A 24,168-nucleotide genomic window follows, 5' to 3' on the forward strand; every position below is an offset into this window, starting at 1 on the left:
CAGCATTCTTTCTCCTCCAAACACGACGAGTTGAGTTTTTACCAAAAAGTTATATTTTGGTTTCATCTGACCACATGACATTCTCCCAATCCTCTTCTGGATCATCCACATGCTCTCAAGCAAACTTCAGACGGAACAGGACAGGTACTTGCTTAAGCAGGGGGACATGTCTGACACTGCAGGAATTGAGTCCCTGGCGACGTAGTGTGTTACTGATGGTAGTCTTTGTTACTTTGGTCCCAGCTCTCTGCAGGTCATTCACTAGGTCCCCCCGTGTGGTTCTGGGATTTTTGTTCACGTTCTTGTGATCATTTTGACCCCACGGGTTGAGATCTTGCGTGGAGCCCCAGATCGAGGGAGATTATCAGTGGTCTTGTATGTCTTCCATTTTCTAATAATTGCTCCCACAGTTGATTTCTTCACACCAAGCTGCTTACCTATTGCAGATTCAGTCTTCCCAGCCTGCTGCAGGTCTACAATTTTGTTTCTGATGTCCTTTGACAGCTCTTTGGTCTCGGCCATAGTGGAGTTTGGAGTGTGACTGTTTGAGATTGTGGACAGGTGTCTTTTATACTGATAACGAGTTCAAACAGGTTCCATTAATACAGGTAACGAGTGGAGGACAGAGGGGCCTCTTAAAGAAGAAGTTACAGCTCTGTGAGAGCGAGAAATCTAGCTTGTTTGTAGGTGACCAAATACTTATTTTACAAAGGAATTAACCAGTTAATTAATAAAAAATCCTACAATGTGATTTCCTGGATTCTTTCCCCCTATTCTGCCTCTCATAGTTGAAGTGTACCTATGATGAAAATTACAGGCATCTCTCATCTTTTTAAGTGGGAAAACTTGCACAATTGATGGCTGACTAAATACTTTTTTGCCCCACTGTACATTACTTCCACTTAAACTGATGATGCTCAGACTTCATCGAATGATTCAGTCCATACGTTTGGGAGCATCAATCTGTAGAACCAGCATTATAAGCAATATTCTTGCTGTCAAACTTTTGTCACAAAAGCAATTAAGTTTATCCATAAAGCACATCTCATAAAACCTAGATCTACATCTTGTGTTTCATATTTTAATTTACAAAAGTGTGAACTTGGATGATAAAAAATAAATTTAAGGTACACCAGATCATAATAAAATAGAAAGATAAGACAGTACTTGGAATGATGACCCAACAGAACCAAATGTAATCCTCATCAACATCATAGACTTCACAAACCAGTCACGTACCTTACATAAAACAGGAAAGCATTTAAAATGTTATTTATATTTTTATGGATACGCACTAAATTTTTTACAAAGATTTTGGAGATATTCATACAAACTATAAATAATTACTGTTGTAAACACATAGTATAATAACAAAATAATATTCACAGAAAAAAAAAAACTTAAATTGGAGATTACTATGTAGAAACACTGGTAATGGTCTGTGTCTGGACAAAGTTATTGTGCTGAAGGTGACAATGACCAAATTTAAATCAGGAACGGCTCTGACCTGTTGACAGTCTTGGAGGTTTTGATCTCAGGTCACATTTCCAAATGTGTCTTTCCAATGTATCTTTTCCTCAAGATGTTGCATTGATGAATTATCACCAGTGCGATGTCTTGTGCACCATCAATTATTCAATAAGTAGGAAAGCTCAATTGTCTTTAAGTTGTGTGAATTTTTAGATGCCTTTTCATGTCTGACGAACGACAGAATCTTTTCCCACATGTGTTGCAGGAGTACGGCTTCTCACCTGTGTGGATTTTCATGTGGATTTTCAAACCACTACTACTTACAAAACTTTTCTCACATATTTGGCAAGAATGCAACTTTTCACCTGTATGCAGGCTCATATGACCTTTTAAACCTGACTTCACGATAAACGTTTTCCCACAGGTGTTGCAAGAATATGGCTTCTCACCAGTGTGACGCCTCATGTGGACTTTCAAATCACTACTACTAACAAATCTTCTCCGACATATTTTACAAGAATATGGCTTCTCACCTGTGTGAGTTCTCATGTGGATTTTCAAATCACAAATACGAACAAAACATTTCTGACATATTTTGCAGGAATACGGCTTTTCGCCTGTGTGTAATCTCCTATGCTCCCTTAATGCTGAAATGTGGTTAAAGCTTTTCCCACAGATTTCACAGGAAAATGGCTTCTCACCTGTATGGGTTCTCATGTGGACTTTCAAGTTGCCACTACGTACAAAACATTTGCGACATATTTGACAAGTATATGGCTTCTCTCCTGTGTGAGTTCTCATGTGGACTTTCAAATCACTACTACTTACAAAGCATTTTTGACATGTTTTGCAAATATACGGCTTCTCTCCTGTGTGACTCCTCATATGGACTTTCAAGACGCCAGTGCGTACAAAACTTTTGCGACATATTTTGCAAGAATATGGCTTCTCACCTGTGTGAGTTGTCATATGTCTTTTTAATGTGGACATTGTACTGAATGTTCTTCCACATATTTTACATAAAAATGGCTTCTCACCTGTGTGGATTCTCAGATGAATTGCTAAGTGACTCTCATACACAAAAGCTTTTCCACAAGTGTCACATTTGAAAGACTTTGTTTGAGTATTAGAGTCAATCTCTGATATGGGATAGGTGAAAACATTGTTATTGTGACTCCAGTGTTCATAAATACGATCCTGAGGCTGTGGCACTTCATTTCCTGTTGATTCTGAATCCATATGCTTTCTTCTGTTATGATCTTGGCTCTCAGCTACAGGAGAGTTGTGAGAGAGGAGCTGGTGCTCACCATCTGGTTCTCTTTGGTCACTTTCCTCACAATGAGGAGTCAACATGCAGGTTTCAGTCTCCTGCTTCAGTACAAACTGCTCTCCCTCCTGACTGGTGCACATTTCCTCCTGTTCCTCTTTAATCTGTGGAGGTTCTTGTTCCTCTTTGTCCAGACTGGAGCTCCTCTCCTGGTGACAGAGCTGCTGGTCAGTGAGAACCTCCTCCTCCTTACAGACATGCTGCTGTGGGAGCTCTGGAAGAACAAAGACACCAGAGATAAGTAATAGCAACAATAGTCAACTTAATACCTTCAAATAGGAACTTTAAAATTAAGTTGATGGTTCAGTGACTTAGAAAAGGGATACTGGAGTCTCTTCATGACTCCCATCTTCACCCTTAATGGTCGTTCTTGATCTGTGTAACTTTAGGGAGCGAGTCTTATCTCTGACTATGAGAAATGCTGAACTGTTAATCAGTTAAATTATTGAAAACAAGGGTTTATCTCCAATAATCAGGGACCTTTTTTTTTTATGTAATAAGAATTCTTAACACAGTTTGGTTGGTTTGTTGCAGCCACCGCTCTTCTAGTTCAGGGATCATCGGTAATATCCACGGTTCTGTTTCAGTTTAGTGAATGGGATCACACAGTAAGTGATTCACTCAACACAGTGAAAGACTTTGGTTTTACTCCACATGAAAACCACTTTATCACACGGACACCGTCCCGACAACATAACTTAACATACGTGGCTGCAGGGGGCGCTGTAAAAATAAGATGCACCTTTATTTATCCTCCTTAGAGGATATTCACAAAATGACCCAGCGGGATGAGAAAGTAGACACGAAGGGGGAAATATAGTAAGAATAAAAGTATGAATAATAATAGATATATGAATTACGAAAAAACTGAAATAATGCTTTATGGAAATCAAGTTGTGGTCATGTGCTATTTGTCCATTCTTTGTAATATACTGAGTGCAAACCCTGCAGCAGTTCTTCCCTGAGATATAATTTTCAGTGTTAGACAGTAGGAGCTGTGGCTGAACCTGAGTGGCCTCCGTTCAGGACAGGGTTGTCCATAATGGTTTAGTTTTTACTGTCATCCTCTTCTCACTTACTGTTCATTGCTAAGGGGACATTATGTCAGGAAAATTTAGATGATAGAAAAACGGCAGTGAGTTTCAGATTGGACGGTTAAAGGGAAAGTTAGATTGCTATTTTTTGGTACCAAATATAGTCATTTTAATACTTGTGAAAACTTTGGTCGATGTTATGAGAGCAACAATAAAGGAGCATTCATCTTAAAAATGTATTGATGTTGACCTTCATTCAACAAATTAGTATAAAACCAATGGTTGCTCATTTGGACTTGTTCTAATATGGTTTAGATTTGAAATCTGTTTTATTGCATTTTCGAGAATAGAGTGGAGATTTCACAAACTTGAAACAGTAATAAAAAGCTACTGGAGTCAATTTGTTCATCGAGTCGCGGTTTAACGGTCTGTTGTTATGTATGAGTGGAGAAAACAGAGAGAAACAAGTGGAATACTCTGGTTGTACTGACCGATTCTGTGTTCTTCCATGTCAGGTTTAGAACCGGTCTCCAGCAGTCTGCGCTGACGATCGACCTCTTCTTCGTACTGGACGATGTTTTCTACAGACTGTGAATATCTCCTCAGTAGCAGCTGTTAGTCTCTGAAATACTGAACCGAAGAAGTCACTGCTGCGTCCGCTACTTGAATATTTAACCGAGAAACGACCACACTACCGTCTTACAGCTAACTGCTAACATGCACCTTGCTAACGCTGCAAGCACTGTCTGTTTACTTCCGGTGCACTGTCAACTTCCGGAAGAAAAACATTATTTGTTCTTTTATTGAACAACAACAATATAATAATAATAAATATAACAATTATTAAGTATTTTCTTGATCATTAATATACATTCTATGGAAACTTTCAACACATATGATCGTATCTTTACCCAGAGGTGTTGCAGTGAAAGGAATTCTCACCAGTGTGAACTCTTCTCATCTTCACCGTTAGTTATTCACTAAGAGCTCCATCATGTGTTCTGCTGTGTGAATCTTCTCTCACAGATATTGCAGGAAAACAGCTTCTCACCAGTGTGAGTTCTCATGTGGAGTTTTAAAAAACTACGACTTACTAAACTTAGAAAAATCCCACATTGTAAAGAATATAGCCAACTTTGATGAGTCAGCTTAATCTTCACATCTCAAATGTTTATAGTGCCCCCTTTCTGACAGATGTGGGAACCTGCGTCTGAAGATTCACGTCAACGTTGGAATTTACAATAAGATTTTATTAGTTGTAATACATCTAATCGGGGACATCATTCTGAGGAACCAGCATTGAAAGAAATATTCTAGTTAGAAAAATACAAGTTTATTATGTGGCACATTTCATAGAGCCACTAGAGCTACTACATGAGTTGTGCTTATGTACAAATTCCATTGTGTATTAACTCTATACCTCTCCCACAGATAATGCAGGTGTACGGCTTCTGACATGTGAGGCATCATCTGGACTTTCAAGATCCCACTACTTCCAAAACAATTCATAATTGTTTCGCAAGATTGTGACTTCTCAAATGTGAGTTCTAATGTGGACTTTCAAATGATCACTACGTCCAAAACTTTTCCCACATGTTTTGCAAGAATATGGCTTCTCACCAGTGTGAACCCTCATATGGATTATCAATTTGCTACTTCTTACAAAATTTCTCTGACATATTTTGCACGAAAATGGCTTATCAACTGTGTGAGTTCTCAGGTGCATTTTCAAATCCCAACTCCTTACAAAACCTTTATGACATATTTCACAGGTTAATGGCTTCTCACCAGTGTGAATTTTCATGTGGACTTTCAAATTACATTTCCTTACAAAACGTTTTGTACATGTTTGACAAGAATATGGCTTCTCACCAGTGTGAGTTCTAATGTGAACTTTCAATTCATCAAAACGTCCAAACCTTTTCCCACATGTTTGGCAAGAATATGGCTTCTCACCAGTGTGAAGTCTCATGTGGACTTTCAAATTACCACTCCTGACAAATCCTTTCTGACATATTTTGCATAAATAAGGTTTTCCACCTGTGTGTGTTCTCAGATGAATCTTCAGTTTATACTTGCACACATACGTTTTTCTACAAGTGTCACATTTAAAAGACTTTTTACCTGTTTGAGTATAAGAGTTAATCTCTGATTTGGGAGAGTTGTCCACATTGCTACTGTGACTCCTGTTTTCATGAAAACTCTTCTGTGGATTTGATTCTTCATTTCCTGTTGATTCTGAATCCATATGTTTTCTTCTGTTCTGATCTTGGCTCTCAGCTACAGGAGAGTTGTGAGAGAGGAGCTGGTGCTCTCCCTCTGGTTCTCTGTGGTCACTTTCCTCACCATGAGGAGTCAAGATGCAGGTTTCAGTCTCCTGCTTCAGTACAAGCTGCTCTCCCTCCTGACTTGTGCACATTTCCTCCTGTTCCTCTTTAATCTGTGGAGGTTCTGGTTCCTCTTGGTTCAGACTGGAGCTCCTCTCCTGGGGACAGAGCTGCTGGTCAGTGAGAACCTCCTCCTCCTTACAGGCATGCTGCTGTGGGAGCTCTGGAGGAACAAAGAGACACAAGACAGAGGTTACAACTGTGATGTTAAAATAAAGACAATTTAGTTTCAGATTTGAAAATTACTGTGAAAGAAAAGGAACAATACTAACTGCTCCTCCGGGTTAGGCACCACATATTGTTGTGTGAGGGTTTACTGTGTAAATCATTTATGTTGCGGAAATCAACTTTTAATTTTATGAATACCATTTTATTTATGAGAGCAACAAAATAAAGTAACACACAGTGCTTTCTCCATCCAGACTACAAACACAGCAAACACAGAGAAACAAGTCCAACGTCAGCCACACTCTGGTTGTACTGACCGATCCTGTGCAGCTTTATTTCAGGTTTCAAAACGGTCTCCAGCAGTCTGCGCTGACGATCCACCTCTTCTTCGTACTGGACGATGGTTTTTCCAAAGACCATGAATATCTCCTCAGCAGCAGCTGTTAGTCGCTCGCTGATGAACTCTCTCAAATACTGAACCGAAGACATCACTGCTCCGTCCACTACCTGAATATTTACCCGAGACACGACCACACTACCGTCTTCCAGCTAACTGCTAACATGCACCTAGCTAATGCTGCTAGCGCTGTCTGTTTACTTCCGGTGCATTGTCAACTTCCGGAAGAGAAACATTATTTTTTATTTTATTGAACGACAACAACAATAATAATAATTATAATGATAACAATGATTAAGTATTTTCTTGATCAAAAATATACATTTTAAGGTTAGGCTCAACTTGTATGATTTCCAAATGTGTCAAAGAAAAGTATCTTTACCCAGAGGTGTTGCAGTGAAAGGAATTCTCACCAGTGTGAACTCTTCTCATCTGCCCTATTAGTTATTCACTAAGAGCTTTCTCATGTGTTCTGCTGTGTGAATCTTCTCCCACAGATATCGCAGGAGAACAGCTTCTCAGCAGTGTGAGTTCTCATGTGGAGTTTTAAATAACTTCAACTTACTACCTTACAAAAATCCAAAATGGTCAAGAATATGGCCAACTTTGAGGGGTCAGCTTTCAAGATTCAAGATTCAAGATCCAAGAGATTCAAGATTTGTATTGTCAAATGCACAACAATAACATTAAGCAGTCGCTGGCAGTGAAATGCTTGAGTCTCAGGCTCTCTTCTAGCAATGCTCAAGCAATTACAACCTATAAAATGAAATTGAAATAGTATAAAACAGAATAAAATAGAATATCAAAACTTAAAATAGAAAATAAAGTATATATATATAAACAGCTGAGGAGAAAATAAAACAACAATAGTGCAAATATGTCACGGAGAGGAGTTTAAAAGTCTTATGGCCTGGGGGATGAAACTGTCTCTGAGCCTGGTGGTGCGGGCCCGGATGCTGCGGTACCGTCGGCCAGACAGCAAAAATGTTTATGGCTGGGGTGAAAGGGGTCTTTAATAATCCGGCTGCTCTTCTTCCTGCACCGCTGGGTGTAGAGGTCCTCTATGGATGGTAGCGCCGTCCTAGTGATGTGCTGGGCGGACTTCACCACCCTCTGTAAAGCCTTATGGTTCAGGGCGGTACAGCTGCCATACCAGGCGGTGATGCAGCCAGTCAGGATGCTCTCTATGGTGCACCTGTAGAAGTTGCAGAGAATCCTGAAGTCCATGATAGCTTTATGTTAACATTAAAAATGTTTATAGTGCCCCCTTTCTGACAGATGTGGGAACCTGCTTGTGTACATTCACAGCAATGTTGGAATTTACAATGAGATTTTATTAGTTGTAATACATCCAATCGTAAACATCAGTCTGAGGAACCAGCATTAAAAGAAATATTCTAGTTAATAAAATACAAGTTTCTTAATGTGGTACATTTCATAGAGCCAATACTTATACTACATCAGTTTGTTTCACATTGGAAGGCAAAATATGGCGATCATTTGGATGTAATGAAAACTTCTCTAACATAAATTTAAAAGACAAATTCATCTTGTATGATTTCCAAATATGTAATATAATATCTTTACCTCATAGTGTGATAGAATTTCAACTAGTTCAAAAACATTTCATAAATGTTTGATAAGAATGTGGCTTCTCAACGGTGAGTTCTAATCTGGAATTTCGATTCATCACTACGTCCAAACCTTTTCCTACATGTTTGGCAAGAATATGGCTTCTCACCAGTGTGAATTCTCATATGGACTTTCAAATTATCACTTTTCAGAAAAGATTTCTGACATACTTTACAAGACTATGATTTCTCACCTGTGTGAATTTGAATATGGATTCTCAATCTATCATAACATCAAAACCTTTACCCACAAGTTTGGCAGGAATATGGCTTCTCACCAGGGTGAATTTTCATATGAACCTTCAAATCAGAAATCCTTACACAACCTGACATATTTAGCACGAAAACGGCTTCTCACCAGTGTGAATTCTCATGTGGAGTTTCAATTTACTACTACTTACAAAACATTTACCACATTTTAGGCAACAATATGGCTTCTCACCAGTGTGAATTCTCATGTGGACTTTCAATGTACTACTACTTACTAAACATTTACCACATGTTTGGCAACAATGTGGCTTCTCACCAGTGTGAATTCTCAAGTGGGCTTTCAATTGATCACTACGTCCAAACCTTTTCCCACATATTTGGCAAGAATATGGCTTCTCACCAGTGTGAATTCTCACATGAACTTTCAAATCACCACTTTTCACAAACCTTTTCTGACATATTTTGCAAAAATACGGTCTTACATCAGTGTGTTTTCTCAGATGAATCGTCAAATTATACTTATCCACAAAAGTTTTTCCACAAGTGTCACATTTTAAATACTTTTTACCTGTGTAAGTATTAGAGTTAATCTTTGACATGGGAGAGTTGTCCAGACTGGTACTGTGACTTTTGTTTTCATGAAAACTCTTCTGTGGGTTTGGTTCTTCATTTCCTGTTGATTCTGAATCCATATGTTTTCTTCTGTTCAGATGTTGGCTCTCAGCTACAGGAGAGTTGTGAGAGAGGAGCTGGTGCTCACCCTCTGGTTCTCTGTGGTCACTTTCCTCAACATGAGGAGTCAACATACAGATTTTTGTCTCCTGCTTCAGTACAAGCTGCTCTCCCTCCTGACTGGTGCACATTTCCTCCTCTTCCTCTTTAATCTGTGGAGGTTCTTGATCCTCTTGGTCCAGACTGGAGTTCCTCTCCTGGTCAGTGAGAACCTCCTCCTCCTTAAAGACATAATGCTGTGGGAGCTCTGGAAGAACAAAGAGACACAAGACAGAAGTTAAAACTGTGATATTAAAATAAAGTCAATTTAGTTTTTGATTAAAAATTGACTGTGAATGATAAGGAACAATGCTAACGCCTCCTCCAGCTTTATTTAATATGTCACTTAATCATTTCTGTTTTTGAAATCAACTTTTAATTTTATAAATACCATTTTATTTATGAGAGCAACAAAGTAAAGTAACACACAGTGTTTTCTTCCTCCAGACTACAAACACAGAGAAACAAGTCCAATGTCAGCCACACTCTGGTTGTACTGACCGATCCTGTGCAGCTTTATTTCAGGTTTCAAAACGGTCTCCAGCAGTCTGCGCTGACGATCCACCTCTTCTTCGTACTGGACGATGGTTTTTCCAAAGACCGTGAATATCTCCTCAGCAGCAGCTGTTAGTCGCTCGCTGATAAACTCTCTCAAATACTGAACCGAAGACATCACTGCTCCGTCCACTACTTTAATATTTACCCGAGACACGACCACACTAGCGTCTTCCAGCTAACTGCTAACATGCACCTAGCTAATGCAACTAGTGTGTTTACTTCCGGTGCGTGTCACACTGTGAAGGTCCGACAGAGACAGGGTCAACTTGTCATCTTCATAGTTCAAATGGTTATAGCGCCCCCTCCGACAGATGTGGGAACCTGCCTCTGTACATTCACACCAATGTTGGATTACAATAAATTTCTATTAGTTGTAATACAGAGATAAATCATCGCGACAGTATTCAGCACTCATGCAATTATAGGGAAATTTAACCTCGGCTTTTAACCCATCTGGTGCAGGACACACAGAGCAGTGAGCAGCCATGTACGGCGCACGGGGAGCAGGTGTTGGGGAGTAAGGTGCCTTGCTCAGGGGCAATAGACAGGGTAGGGAGAATCCTCTTGGATTTTTGGACAGATCAATCCAGGGTTCATGTTTTTGCTGTTTCTCTGTGGAGTCGAACCAGAGACCTTTTCTGCCCATAGTCCAAGTTTCTGCCACTAGTCCACCGCCTCTCTCGTCATACTGTACATGTCTATTCATGTCGGTATCACAGACTGCAAATAAAGATGGATGACAGTACTCCTCTCTCTCCACTTTCATACAAAGGGAGGTAAAATATGTTGGCTACAATTGATGCCATTTTGTTTTTTCTATATTATTTGGAGTCAGAGTCTGAGCAGTAGTGATCGTGGTGTGGAGCCTAAGCGTTGAGATCCTGCTGATCAGCTCTGCTGCCAAAACATAGACTCAACCAATCCCCAGTCAGTCTCTGCTGTCAATCATGAGGTTTTAACATCTTTTATATCATCAAATATCGAATAAAAACAAAACTTTATGTAAAAATGAGCATTCATGAGACTATGAGAAAGAGGAGAGAAGTCGTACTTTCCTTTATTTACGATGCTACATTGAGTTAACATTGTCACAAAAGACAGAAAAATATACGTTGATGATCATAGTTTTAATGAAACCAGACCACATGATTTTGAAGCTGTAATTTTAGGGTAAATTGTTGGATAATGTTGATTCTGAGGGTAAGTTATAAAGACCTCCTTCATTGTTTCCATGTTTGTTTATAGCTGTGTCAATGTCCAGAACATATGTTAGGGTGTGGGTAGTTATCAATATACAGCTTAAAATAGACATATCTATTTTCATTGGTAAAAATTATATAAATGAGCCTTTAGACTGATGGTGCTCATAATTACCCTCATTATTCAATCCATCACATTGGGAACATCAGTCAAACGAACCAGCATTGAAAGAAATATTGTAGTCATTAAAATATAAATTTATTTATGTGGCAAATTTCCTAAAGAAGCATAGAACATCTACTACACGAGTTTGTTTTTCCTCTGCAGACTGAAATCATATCAATATGATAAAGAAAAAAATACAGTGAATTAAAGGACGTTTGTGAAAAGACCGTAGTTGCAGGATAGCTGTACAGTCTCAGATCATTTATCATCTTCAGCAACACTAAACCTATATACATCCTTGTTTTGTAAACACAAACATTTTTACCTGTATATAACTTTAAATTACTTTTCATGTGTGTAAATTAACAGAAGCTTTTATTACGTGTTGGAGACTTCTCACATGTCTGAGAAAATGGCCTCTCACCACATCACTGCTCCGTCCACAACTTGAATATTTACCCGAGGCATGACCACACTACCGTCTTCCAGCTAACTGCTAACATGCACTGAGAAAACGCTGCTAGCGCGGTCTGTAAACTTCCGGTAGAGAAATATTATTTTTCTTAAATTGAATAACAGCAACAACAATAATAATGTTAAAATATTCTTTTGAACACGAATCTAGATTTTAAAGGACACGTTCAACTCGTATGATTTCCAAATGTGCCAAAGAAAATTATCTTTACCCAGAGGTGTTGCAGTGAAAGGAATTCTCACCAGTGTGAACTCTTCTCATCTGGACCATTAGTTATTCACTAAGAGCTCTCTCATGTTCTTCTGCTGTGTGAATCTTCTTCCACAGATATTGCAGGCGAACAGCTTCTCACCAGTGTGAGTTCTCATGTGGAGTTTTAAATGACGACTTACTAAACTGCCAAAAATCCAATATTGTCTAGAATATGGCCAACTTTTATTGGTCAGCTTTATCTTCACATCTCAAATGTTTATAGTGCCCCATTTCTGAAAGATGTGGCAAACTGCCGCTGTAGATTCACAGCAATGTTGGAACTTACAATGAAATTTCAGTAGTTGTAATACATCTAAATCGGGAACATCAGTCTAAGGAACAATCATTGAAAGAAATATTATAGTTGATAAAATACAAGTTTCTTTATGAGGTACATTTCATAGAGCCGCTACATCTACTACATGAGTTATGTTAATGTACAATTTCCATTGTGTATTAACTCTCAACCTTATCCCACAGATAATGCAGGTGTACGGCTTCTGACATGGGAGCCATCATCTGGACTTTCAGATCCCACTACTTCCAAAACATTTCATAAATGTTTCGCAAGAATGTGGCTTCTCAACTGTGAGTTCTAATGTGGACTTTCAATTGATCACTACGTCCAAAACTTTCCCCACAAGTTTGGCAAGAATATGGCTTCTCACCAGAATGAATTCTCATGTGGACTTTCAAACTGCTACGATTTACAAAATGTTTCTGACATATTTTGCACGAAAATGGCTCCTCAACTTTGTGAGTTCTCAGGTGGATTTTCAATTCATCACTACGTCCAAACCTTTTCCCACATGTTTGGCAAGAATATGGCTTCTCACCAGTGTGAATTCTCATGTGGACTCTCAAGTCATTATTACGTCCAAACCTTTTCCCACATATTTGGCAAGAATATGGCTTCTCACCAGAGTGAATTCTCATGTGGACTGTCAATTCATCACTACAAACAAACCTTTTCCCACATGTTTGGCAAGAATATAGCTTCTCATCAGTGTGAGTTCTCATATGAACCTTCAAATGACAACTCCTTACAAAACCTTTCTGACATATTTTGCATGAATATGGCTTCTCACCTGTGTGAAACCTCACATGGACCTTCAAATGACTACTACATACAAAACGCTTTGTACATATTTGGCAAGAATATGGCTTCTCACCAGTGTGACTTCTCAGGTGGATTTTCAATTCATTACTACGTCCAAACCTTTTCCCACAGGTTTGGCAAGAATATGGCTTCTCACCAGTGTGAATTCTCATATGAACCTTCAAATCAAAACTCCTTACAAATCTTTTCGTGCATATTTTGCATGAATAAGGTTTTTCACCCGTGTGTGTTCTTAGATGAATCTTCATATACTTACACACATAAGTTTTTCCACAAGTGTCACATTTGAAAGACTTTTGACCTGTGTGAGTATTTGAGTTAATCTCTGACGTGGAAGAGTTGTCCACATTGTAACTGTGACTCCTGTTTTCATTGAGACTCTTTGGTTCTTCAATTCCTGTTGATTCTGAATCCAAATGTTTTCTTCTGTTCTGATCTTGGCTCTCAGCTACAGGAGAGTTGTGAGGGAGGACCTGGTGCTCAGCGTCTAGTTCTCTGTGGTCACTTTCCTCACCATGAGGAGTCAACATACAGGTTTCAGTCTCCTGCTTCAGTACGAGCTGCTCTCCCTCCTGACTGGTGAAGATTTCCTCCTGTTCTTCTTTAATCTGTGGAGGTTCTTGTTCCTCTTGGTCCAGACTGGAGCTCCTCTCCTGGGGACAGAGCTGCTGGTCAGTGAGAACCTCCTCCTCCTTACAGACATGCTGCTGTGGGAGCTCTGGAAGAACAAAGAGACACAATACAGAGGGTACAACTGTGATGTTAAAATAAAGACCATTGAGTTTAAGATTTGACAATTACTGTGAAAGATAAGGAATAATACTAACGCCTCCTCCGGTTTTAGCACCCCATATTGTTGTGTTAGGGTTTAATGTGCCAATCAATCATTTATGTTGTTGAAATAAACTTATTTTATAAATACCATTTTATTCAAGATAGCAACAAAATAATGTAACATGCATTGTTTTCTCCATCCAGACTACAACCCAGCAAACACAGAGAAACAAGTCCAATGTCAGCCACACTCTGGTTGTACTGACCGATCCTGTGCAGCTTTATTTCAGGTTTCAAAACGGTCTCCAGCAGTCTGCGCTGACGATCCACCTCTTCGTCGTACTGGACGATGGTTTTTTTCAAAGACCGTGAATATCTCCTCAGCAGCAGCTGTTAGTCGCTCGCTGATAAACTCTCTTAAATACTGAACCGAAGACATCACTGCTCCGTCCACTACTTGAATATTTACCCGAGACACGACTACACTACCGTCTTACAGCTAACTGCTAAAATGCACTGAGCAAACGCTGCTAGTGCTGTCTGTAAACTTCCAGAAGAGAACCATTATTTTTCTTTTATCGAATAACTAAAATAACGATAGAATATTTTTTTGATAATTAATATACATTTTAAATGACACATTCAACTCATATGATTTCCAAATGTGTCAAAGAAAAGTATCTTAACCCAGTTTTGTTGCAGTGAAAGGAATTCTCACCAGTGTGAACTCTTCTCATCTAGACCGTTAGTTATTCACTAAGAGCTCTCTCATGTGTTCTGCTGTGTGAATCTTCTCCCACAGATATTGAAGGAGAACAGCTTCTCAGCAGTGTGAGTTCTCATGTGGAGTTTTAAATAACTATGACTTACTAAACTGCCAAAAATCCCACATTTTAAAGAATATGGACAACGTTTATGGGTCAGCTTTATCTTCACATCTGAAATGTTTATAGTGCCCCCTTCTGACAGATGTGGGAACCTGCTTCTGTAGATTCACAGCAATGTTGGAATTTACAATGAGATTTTATCAGTTGTAATACATCAAATCGTGAACATCACTCTGAGGAACCAGCATTGAAAGAAATATTCTAGTAAATAAAATACAAGTTTCTTTAAGTGGCACATTTCATAGAGCCACTACATGAGTTTGTTTCACATTTGAAGGCAAAATATTAAGATCATTTGGATGTAATGAAAACAACCCCAACATAAATTTAAAAGACAAACTCATCTTGTATGATTTCGAAATGTGTAAAAAAATATCTTAACCCCATAGAGCGATAGGATTTCAAATAGTTCAAAAACACTTCAGAACTGTTTAACAAGAATGTGGCTTCTCAACTGTGAGTTCTAATATGGAATTTCAATTCATCACTACGTCCAAACGTTTTCCCACATGTTTTGCAAGAATATGGCTTCTCACCAGTGTGAATTCTCATATGGACTTTCAAATCACCACTCATTACAAAACTTTTCTGACATGTTTTGCACAAAAAAGGCTTCTCACCAGTGTGAAACCTCACATGGACTTTCAAATCACCACTTTTCACAAAACGTTTTTGACATATCTTGCACGAAAAAGGCTTGTCACCAGTGTGAAACCTCACATGGACTTTCAAATTACTACTACTTACAAAACATTTACCACATGTTTGGCAACAATATGGCTTCTCACCAGTGTGAATTCTCATGTGGACTTTCAATGTACTACTACTTACAAAACATTTACCACATGTTTGGCAACAATATGGCTTCTCACCAGTGTGAATTCTCATGTGGACTTTCAATTCATCACTACGTCCAAATCTTTTCCTACATATTTTGCATAAATACGGTTTTTCACCCGTGTGTGTTCTCAGATGAATCTTCAAACTATACTTATAAACAAAAGTTTTTCCACATGTGTCACATTTCAAAGACTTTTTACCTGTGTGAGTATTTGAGATAATCTCTGATTTGGGAGAGTTGTCCACATTGTAACCATGACTTTTATTTTCATGAAAACTCTTCTGTGGGTTTGGTTCTTCATTTCCTGTTGATTCTAAATCCAAACGTTTTCTTTTATTTTGATCGTGGCTCTCAGCTACAGGGGAGTTGTGAGAGAGGAGCTGGTGATCACCTTCTGGTTCTCTGTGGTCACTTTCCTCACCATGAGGAGTCAACATGCAGGTTTCAGTCTCCTGCTTCAGTACGAGCTGCTCTCCCTCATGACTGGTGAAGATTTCCTCCTGTTCCTCTTTAATCTGTGGAGGTTCTGGTTCCTCTTGGTCCAGACTGGAGTTCCTCTCCTGGGGACAGAGCTGCTGGTCAGGGAGAACCTCCTCCTTCTTACAGGCATGATGCTGTGGGAGCTCTGGAGGAACAATGAGACACAAGACAGAGGTTACAACTGTGATGTTAAAATAAAGACAATTTAGTTTTTGATTTGAAATTACTGTGAAAGATAAGGAACAACACTAACGGCTCCTCCGGTTTTATCCCCACATTTTGTTGTGTCAGGGTTTAATGTGTCACTTAATCATTTATGTTGTTGAAATAAACTTTTAATTTTATAAATACCATTTTATTTACGAGAGCAACAAAATAAAGTAACTTGCAGTGTTTTCTTCCTCCAGACTACAAACACAGAGAAACAAGTCCAATGTCAGCCACACTCTGGTTGTACTGACCGATCCTGTGCAGCTTTATTTCAGGTTTCAAAACGGTCTCCAGCAGTCTGCGCTGACGATCCACCTCTTCTTCGTACTGGACGATGGTTTTTTCAAAGACCGTGAATATCTCCTCAGCAGCAGCTGTTAGTCGCTCGCTGATAAACGCTCTCAAATACTGAACCGAAGACATCACTGCTCCGTCCACTACTTGAATATTTACCCGAGACAAGACTACACTACCGTCTTCCAGCTAACTGCTAACATGCACCTAGCTAATGCAACTAGTGTGTTTACTTCCGGTGCGTGTCACACTGTGAAGGTCCGACAGAGACAGGGTCAACTTGTCATCTTCATAGTTCAAATGGTTATAGCGCCCCCTCCAACAGATGTGGGAACTTGCCTCTGTTCATTCACACCAATGAATGTTGGATTAAAATAAGTTTCTATTAGTTGTAATAGAGAGTTAAATCATAGTGACAGAATTCAGCAGGACATAGTCCAGTCATTAAGATTAAGATACATTTATTTGTCCCAAACACATGCACAGGCACACTCATGCAATTATAGGGAAATATAACCTCGGCTTTTAACCCATCTGGTGCAGGACAGACAGAGCAGTGAGCAGCCATGTACGGCGCACGGGGAGCAGGTTTTGGTGAGTAAGGTGCCTTGCTCAGGGGCAATAGACAGGGTAGGGACAGATCAATCTAGGTTCATTTTTTTGTTGTTTCTCTGTGGAGTCGAACCAGAGGCGAACCAGAGACCTTTTCTGCCCATAGTCCAAGTTTCTGCCACTAGTCCACCGCCTCTCTCGTCATACTGTACATGTCTATTCATGTCGTTATCACAGACTGCAAATAAAGATGGATGACAGTACTCCTCTCTCTCCACTTTCATACAAAGGGAGGTAAAATATGTTGGCTACAATTGATGCCATTTTTTTTTTTTTTATATTATTTGGAGTCAGAGTCTGAGCAGTAGTGATCGTGGTGTGGAGCCTAAGCGTTGAGATCCTGCTGATCAGCTCTGCTGCCAAAACATACACTCAACCAATCACCAGTCAGTCTCTGCTGTCAATCATGAGGTTTTAACATCTTTTATATCATCAAATATCGAATAAAAACAAAACTTTATGGAAGAATTAACATTCATCCGTGTGATGAGAACGACCTAAAATGACAGAAACCTTTCAACTGTGAGAAAGAGGAGAGAAGTCGTACATTCCTTTATTTACGATGCTATGTTGAGTTAACATTGTCACAAAAGACAGAAAAATATACGTTGATGATCATAGTTTTAATGAAACCAGACCACATGATTTTGAAGCTGTAATTTTAGGGTAAATTGTTGGATAATGTTGATTCTGAGGGTAAGTTATAAAGACCTCCTTCATTGTTTCCATGTTTGTTTATAGCTGTGTCAATGTCCAGAACATATGTTAGGGTGTGGGCAGTTATCAATATACAGCTTAAAATAGACATATCAATTTTCATTGGTAATTATATAAATGAGACTTTAGACTGATGGTGCTCATAATTACCCTCATTATTCAATCCATCAAATTGGGAACATCAGTCAAACGAACCAGCATTGAAAGAAATATTCTAGTCATCAAAATACAAATTTATTTATGTGGCAAATTTGATAAAGCAGCATAGAACATCTACTACATGAGTTTGTTTTTCCTCTGCAGACTGAAAAAAATACAAATTATATCAATAGGATAAAGAAAAATAATAGTGAATTAAAGGACGTTTGTGAAAAGACCGTAGTTGCAGGATAGCTGTACAGCCTCAGATAATTTCTCATCTTCAACAACACTAAACCTATATACATCCTTGTTTTGTAAACACACATTTTTACCTGTATAAATCTTTAAATGACTTTTCATGTGTGTAAATTAAGAGGAGCTTTTATCACGTGTTGCAGGCTCCTCCCCAATCTGAGTTCTCATGTGAACATTCAATGCATCACAATGTAGATAACTTTCCCCACATCTTTGACAAGAAAATTGCTTCTCACCTGTCTGACTCCTCATGTGTACTTTCAAACTGCCACGAGTTGCAAAACATTTACCAAATATTTGGCAATAATATGGGTTATCACCAGTGTGCATTCTCATATGAACCTTCAAATCATAACTCCTTATAAAACGTTTCTGACATATTTTGCACGAAAATGGCTTCTCACCAGTGTGAAACCTCACATGGGCTTTTAATCTACTCCTACTTACAAAACGTTTTGTACATGTTTGGCAAGAATACGGCTTCTCACCTGTGTGACTTGTAAGGGAAATGTAACATTAAACCACAATATGATGTTTATTTCACCTTTGATCATGATTGAATCTTACAATGTAACCTTGATCATGCTGTATTTTGTACTACCGAATTAATCTTTGCCTGATTGCTTTAACTAAGGCATTGTTGTTTAGATTTCATCAGAACATCCCAAACTTTGATTTGTAACAACCCAAACCAGAGTGGGAGGGGTGAGCCAAACATATGAAGACAAAGAACTGCTTCCCATCAGTGTGCATATTACAAACTAACCTTTGTTGTATGCACAATGCTCTGAGCATTAAAGTGTGACAATACTGTAAGAGAATTTGTGTCTTGCTCCTCGTTGGTAGAGTGGGATTGCCATGACGGACTCCTCATGTGGACTTTCAAACTGCTACTAGTTGCAAAACATTTTCCACATATTTGGCAACAATATGGCTTCTCACCAGTGTGCATTCTCATGTGGACTCTCAATTCACCACTACGTGCAAACCTTTTCCCACATGTTTGGCAAGAATATGGCTTCTCACCAGTGTGAATTCTCATGTGGACTTTCAAATGATCACTCTTCCCAAAACACTTTGTACATGTTTGGCAACAGTATGGCTTCTCACCTGTGTGCATTCTCATATGAACCTTCAAATCACCACTCCGTACAAATCCTTTCCTACATATTTTGCATAAATACGGTTTTTCACCTGTGTGTGTTCTCAGATGAATCTTCAATTTATACCTACTAACATATGTTTTTCTGCAAGTGTCACATTTGACAGACTTTTTACCTGTGTGAGTATTAGAGTTAATCTCTGATTTGGGAGAGTTGTCCACATTGCTACTGTGACTCCTGTTTTCATGAAAACTCTTCTGTGGGTTTGATTCTTCATTTCCTGTTGATCCTGATTCCACATGTTTTCTTCTGTTCTGATCTTGGCTCTCAGCTACAGGACAGTTGTGAGAGAGGAGCTGGTGCTCTCCGTCTGGTTCTCTGTGGACCCTTTCCTCACAATGAGGAGTCAACATGCAGGGTTCAGTCTCCTGCTTCAGTACGAACTGCTCTCCCTCCTGACTGGTGCAAATTTCCTCCTGTTCCTCTTTAATCTGTGGAGGTTCTTGTTCCAGGCTGGAGTTCCTCTCCTGGGGACAGAGCTGCTGGTCAGTGAGAACCTCCTCCTTCTTACATACATGCTGCTGTGGGAGCTCTGGAGGAACAAAGAGACAGAAGACAGAGGTTACAACTGTGATGTTAAAATAAAGGCAATTTAGTTTCAGATTTGAAAATTACTGTGAAAGATAAGGAACAACACTAACTGCTCCTCCGGGTTAGGCACCACATATTGTTGTGTGAGGGTTTACTGTGTAAATCATTTATGTTGCTGAAATCAACTTTTAATTTTATGAATACCTTTTTATTTATGAGAGCAACAAAGTAAAGTAACTTGCAGTGTTTTCTCCATCCAGACTACAAACACAGCAAACACAGAGAAACAAGTCCAATGTCAGCCACACTCTGGTTGTACTGACCGATCCACCTCTTCTTCGTACTGTACGATGTTTTTTTCAAAGACCGTGAATATCTCCTCAGCAGCAGCCGTTAGTCGCTCGCTGATAAACTCTCTCAAATACTGAACTGAAGACATCACTGCTACGTCCACTACTTTAATATTTACCCGAGACACGACCACACTACCGTCTTCCAGCTAACTGCTAACATGCACCTAGCTAATGCTGCTAGCGCTGTCTGTAAACTTCCGGTGCATTGTCAAATTCCGGAAGAGAATTTTTTTTTTATTGAAAAACAGCATCAACAATAATAATGATAATATATTCTTTTGATCATTAATGTAAATTTGAAGGGCACTTTCAACTCGTATGATTTCCAAATGTGTCAAAGAAAAGTATCTTTACCAGAAGGGGTTGCATTAAAAGGAATTCTCGCCAGTGTGAACTCTTCTCATCTGCACCGTTAGTTATTCACTTAGAGCTCTCTCATGTGTTCTGCTGTGTGAATCTTCTTCAACCGATATTGCAGGAGAACAGCTTCTCAACAGTTTGAGTTCTCATGTGGAGTTTTAAATAACTGTGAATTACTAAACTGCCAAAAAGCCCAGATTGTCAAGAATATGGCCAACTTTGATGAGTCAGCTTTATCTTCACATCTCAAATGTTTATAGTGCTCCCTTTCTGTGTATTCCAACCAATGTTGGAATTTACAATGAGATTTTATTAGTTGTAATACATCAAATGAAAAAAATATTCTACTTAATAAATACAATTTCCTTCATGTGGCACATTTCAAAGAGCCATTACATCTACTACATGAGTTGTGTTAATGTACAATTTCCATTGTGTATTAACTCTAAAACTTCTCCCACAGATAATGAAGGTGTACGTTTTCATGTGAGCCATCATCTGGACTTTCAAGATCCCACTACTTAAAAAACATTTCATAAATGTTTCGCAAAGAATGTGGCTTCTCAACTGTGAGTTCTAATGTTGGCTTTCAATTGACCACCACGTCCAAAACATTTACCACGTTTGGCAAGAATATGGCTTCTCACCAGAGTGAATCCTCGTGTGAACATCAAAATCACCACTTTTCAAAAAACGTTTCTGACATATTTTGCACGACAATTGGCTTCTCACCAGAGTGAGTTCTCAGGTGAATCTTCAAATTAGACAATTGATAGACTTTTTACCTATGTTAGTATAAGAGTTAATCTCTAATTTGGGGGAGTTGTCCACATTGTTACTGTGACTCCTGTTTTCATGAAAACTCTTCTGTGGGTTTGGTTCTTCATTTCCTGTTGATCCTGAATCAACATGTTTTATTCTGTTCTGATCTTGGCTCTCATTCATACGATGATGGATAGATGATCAACGGTAACGTAATCAACTACGTCATCAAAGAGCGGTTGACTTTGTTTTCCACAAACATGCCTGCCGCTGGAGAGCTGAGATGTGTAGATGCTGCCATTGAGTCTGTTTTAGGAGGCATCGACAGCGCATTAAGTTTGAAAGAGGAACAGAGAAACGCGATCAAGGCATTTGTAGATCGCAAAGATGTTTTTGCTGTCCTTCCTACGGGATTCGGAAAAAGTTTAATCTATCAGCTTGCCCCGATGGTCGCGAAGAAGATGGGACACGGGAATGTCGCGTTCGAACCGTGTTATTAAGTTCTTACAGGACCGACTAATGCGATACGATTTGTGTGATGTGTTGTGGAGCTGTAATCCTAAACGGAGAACTTGTTCGTACGTGCATTCACCTTTACTGTCACTCACTGCTACACCTGCCACTTTATGCATACTGCATACTCTCCCCTCGCATAAATACCTGCAGTTTAAGGTGCGGACCATGTTAATAGACGCACCAGATCCCTCGCTTGTGGACCAGTGCAAAAAGAAACCTGCCGTATGCAGTTTGTCAAAAACTATAGTTTAACACCCCTCGCCAGCGGAACGAGGTAAGGAAGCTGCTCCCATTTACTTTGCTGCAGGTAGCGCGGAACGGAGGTCGCTGTCACGTTAACGCATCAGACTTGTCTCGTGGTGATTTGTAATTGTTTATGGTATTTTAACGTTTGTGTTTGGTTTTATGGATTAAAATATCGTATACTTAATGTCCTTCCAGTTTTACGGTGTATTTACGGTTACGATGAAGTGAACAATAAAGAGCCGTGTGACATCAGTAGAGAAACTCTGCGTCATGTTCGGGGGGGGGGGGGGGGGGGGGCTGTTACATTAACTGTTTCTCTCAAAGATGCTGATCGTGTTGATAAGCTCTCCGTGTATCCTTAAATTGTTTTTACAACCCCGGCAGAAATCGTTTTTACTGATATTTTTCTACTGCTTCCAGCATGCGTGCAGCTGAGTTCTGTTGACAACAACTATGCGTCGCTTTACATACGTCACATACTACGATGCTCTGATTGGTTGTAGGTCTATCCAATTGAGCGAAGAGGAATTTTATTTCCTGGTTCGGTTGAAACACGCCCCATAATCATAGCCCAATGGAGCGGTATCAGACTCACATTCTGACTAGAATTGTGAGTATGACAACGTCAGGCTATAAATATGTGGATACACTGGCATTCATTCCAATGTTTCGTGCTACGTAGACAGAGAAGGCAAAATCAGTATGCTACATATCAATAATTAATAGTTTTTATCTTACAATACTTAACAAATAGGCGAAGTGGACAGGAAGTGTTTACTCAAATGCACTAGCAGTCAATCTTAAACCGTGACAACTTTATTCGCCACAAGGCTTTTTTCACTTCAAGTTTTTACGCTCTTGATTCTTGTGGAGAAACCTCGGAGTTCACTAGCAGCCACACTGCGGTTGTACAGACCGATCCTGTGAAGCTTGATTTCAGCTTCCATGACGATGCCCAGCAGTCTGCGCTGACGATCGTCCTCTTGCTCCGAAGACATCGCTGCGTCGCGGACAACCTGAACGCAAACCTGCGACACAACCGCACCAACGACTCCCAGCTAACTGCTAACATCCATGGAGCTAACCCTGCTGCGCTTTTTCCCGTCTACTTCCGCTCGGTGTCACGCTGTGAAACTCCGACAGCATTCGGTCACGAGTCCCACGATTCTTTTCTCATGGATATTATTTTTGTTTTATGATCTACATTTTTTAACTATTTGTACATTTCACTCATCACTATGAAGGTCTGAGGAAAACAACCCATTCAGTGTTTTATTTTTAAAACAACTCTACTTACAACACATATTTCTACAAGTATTGCAGATATATAAAATTACAGATCAACAGACACAGACAAATACATATTATTAAATATAATAAATATTTTTATTTCGTTTTTTTTGCTAAACAGGAGATAAAACATACATAAAAGGAAAAAGAAAGAGGATATTTTTTAAAAGCTTGCAACATTTTCAAGCCCAAGATCATGGTTAAATTCCAAAAGTGAACTGAGATCTAAACAGATATCTTTTTAATAAACAGGGTTCATAAATATTTTGACCAATGGATTTCCATGACGTTTCAATGACTTTAAACCAGATGTCCATGACCAAACATTTTGTGAAATCTCGGTGTATACATGAAAAAGTTACAACATTTTGTATTTAAGCTAACAATGAGAAGTCCAAAGCATACAGTATACCTTAAATGACACAAATGATCGAGACAATAGCTTGATTGAGGTCTTTGTCAGTTGTAACCCATGGCATGTCCTTTTCCATTTGTAGCCAAGCATGGTTAAATCTACACTTCCCTGTCATACTGCATTATCCCGCCTGCTTCCCCACCGAACTTTATAATT

General features: G+C 39.2%; 5 protein-coding genes across 8 annotated transcripts; all 5 read right to left on the minus strand.

The window, feature by feature from the left end:
* Positions 1–1,260: 1,260 nt before the first annotated feature.
* On the minus strand, positions 1,261–4,909 carry LOC128460311 (gastrula zinc finger protein XlCGF57.1). Its single transcript, XM_053445452.1, has 2 exons — positions 4,323–4,909; positions 1,261–3,011 (listed from the first exon to the last, which is right to left on the minus strand). Exons 1-2 carry the CDS (start codon positions 4,339–4,341, stop codon positions 1,663–1,665), a joined length of 1,368 nt encoding a protein of 455 aa, XP_053301427.1. The 5' UTR covers positions 4,342–4,909; the 3' UTR covers positions 1,261–1,662.
* Positions 4,910–5,142: 233 nt separating this feature from the next.
* LOC128460321 (zinc finger protein 112) lies at positions 5,143–6,998 on the minus strand. Its single transcript, XM_053445470.1, has 2 exons — positions 6,704–6,998; positions 5,143–6,381 (listed from the first exon to the last, which is right to left on the minus strand). The coding sequence occupies exons 1-2, from the start codon at positions 6,873–6,875 to the stop codon at positions 5,366–5,368; spliced, it is 1,188 nt and encodes a 395-aa protein (XP_053301445.1). The 5' UTR covers positions 6,876–6,998; the 3' UTR covers positions 5,143–5,365.
* Positions 6,999–7,424: 426 nt separating this feature from the next.
* On the minus strand, positions 7,425–10,179 carry LOC128460323 (oocyte zinc finger protein XlCOF20). 2 transcript variants are annotated; one of them, XM_053445478.1, is made up of 3 exons: positions 9,897–10,179; positions 9,193–9,603; positions 7,425–7,978 (listed from the first exon to the last, which is right to left on the minus strand). In XM_053445478.1, exons 1-3 carry the CDS (start codon positions 10,066–10,068, stop codon positions 7,968–7,970), a joined length of 594 nt encoding a protein of 197 aa, XP_053301453.1. In that variant the 5' UTR covers positions 10,069–10,179; the 3' UTR covers positions 7,425–7,967. The 2 variants fall into 2 exon arrangements, with proteins under 2 accessions (XP_053301453.1, XP_053301452.1); XM_053445477.1 differs by lacking the exon at positions 7,425–7,978 and having other exon boundaries at positions 8,097–9,603.
* A 2,234-nt stretch (positions 10,180–12,413) lies between these two features.
* LOC128460306 (gastrula zinc finger protein XlCGF28.1) lies at positions 12,414–16,890 on the minus strand. 3 transcript variants are annotated; one of them, XM_053445440.1, is made up of 3 exons: positions 16,609–16,890; positions 16,059–16,292; positions 12,414–13,883 (listed from the first exon to the last, which is right to left on the minus strand). In XM_053445440.1, exons 1-3 carry the CDS (start codon positions 16,778–16,780, stop codon positions 12,628–12,630), a joined length of 1,662 nt encoding a protein of 553 aa, XP_053301415.1. In that variant the 5' UTR covers positions 16,781–16,890; the 3' UTR covers positions 12,414–12,627. The 3 variants fall into 3 exon arrangements, with proteins under 3 accessions (XP_053301415.1, XP_053301414.1, XP_053301416.1); XM_053445439.1 differs by having other exon boundaries at positions 15,867–16,292; XM_053445441.1 differs by having other exon boundaries at positions 15,867–16,292; positions 16,499–16,636.
* A 1,302-nt stretch (positions 16,891–18,192) lies between these two features.
* Positions 18,193–23,427, minus strand: LOC128460325 (zinc finger protein 235). The gene is made up of 2 exons (XM_053445479.1): positions 23,224–23,427; positions 18,193–20,071 (listed from the first exon to the last, which is right to left on the minus strand). The coding sequence occupies exons 1-2, from the start codon at positions 23,303–23,305 to the stop codon at positions 19,131–19,133; spliced, it is 1,023 nt and encodes a 340-aa protein (XP_053301454.1). The 5' UTR covers positions 23,306–23,427; the 3' UTR covers positions 18,193–19,130.
* Positions 23,428–24,168: the final 741 nt, after the last annotated feature.

Source organism: Pleuronectes platessa, chromosome 17 (assembly GCF_947347685.1).
Source record: "Pleuronectes platessa chromosome 17, fPlePla1.1, whole genome shotgun sequence".
NCBI classification, from domain to species: domain Eukaryota; kingdom Metazoa; phylum Chordata; class Actinopteri; order Pleuronectiformes; family Pleuronectidae; genus Pleuronectes; species Pleuronectes platessa.

Coding starts and splice junctions, on each gene's coding strand:
- LOC128460321 (XM_053445470.1), bottom strand. CDS start 6,875: ATGTCTTCGGTTCAGTATTTGAGAGAGTTCATCAGCGAGCGACTAACA. Junction 6,382..6,703: donor AATAAAGCTGCACAGGATCG/GTCAGTACAACC, acceptor TTGTTCCTCCAG/AGCTCCCACAGCAGCATGCC.
- LOC128460323 (XM_053445477.1), bottom strand. CDS start 10,068: ATGTCTTCGGTTCAGTATTTGAGAGAGTTTATCAGCGAGCGACTAACA. Junction 9,604..9,896: donor AATAAAGCTGCACAGGATCG/GTCAGTACAACC, acceptor TTGTTCTTCCAG/AGCTCCCACAGCATTATGTC.
- LOC128460306 (XM_053445439.1), bottom strand. CDS start 16,780: ATGTCTTCGGTTCAGTATTTGAGAGCGTTTATCAGCGAGCGACTAACA. Junction 16,293..16,608: donor AATAAAGCTGCACAGGATCG/GTCAGTACAACC, acceptor TTGTTCCTCCAG/AGCTCCCACAGCATCATGCC. Junction 13,884..15,866: donor TATCTCAAATACTCACACAG/GTAAAAAGTCTT, acceptor TTGTTCTTCCAG/AGCTCCCACAGCAGCATGTC.
- LOC128460325 (XM_053445479.1), bottom strand. CDS start 23,305: ATGTCTTCGGAGCAAGAGGACGATCGTCAGCGCAGACTGCTGGGCATC. Junction 20,072..23,223: donor AATCAAGCTTCACAGGATCG/GTCTGTACAACC, acceptor TTGTTCCTCCAG/AGCTCCCACAGCAGCATGTA.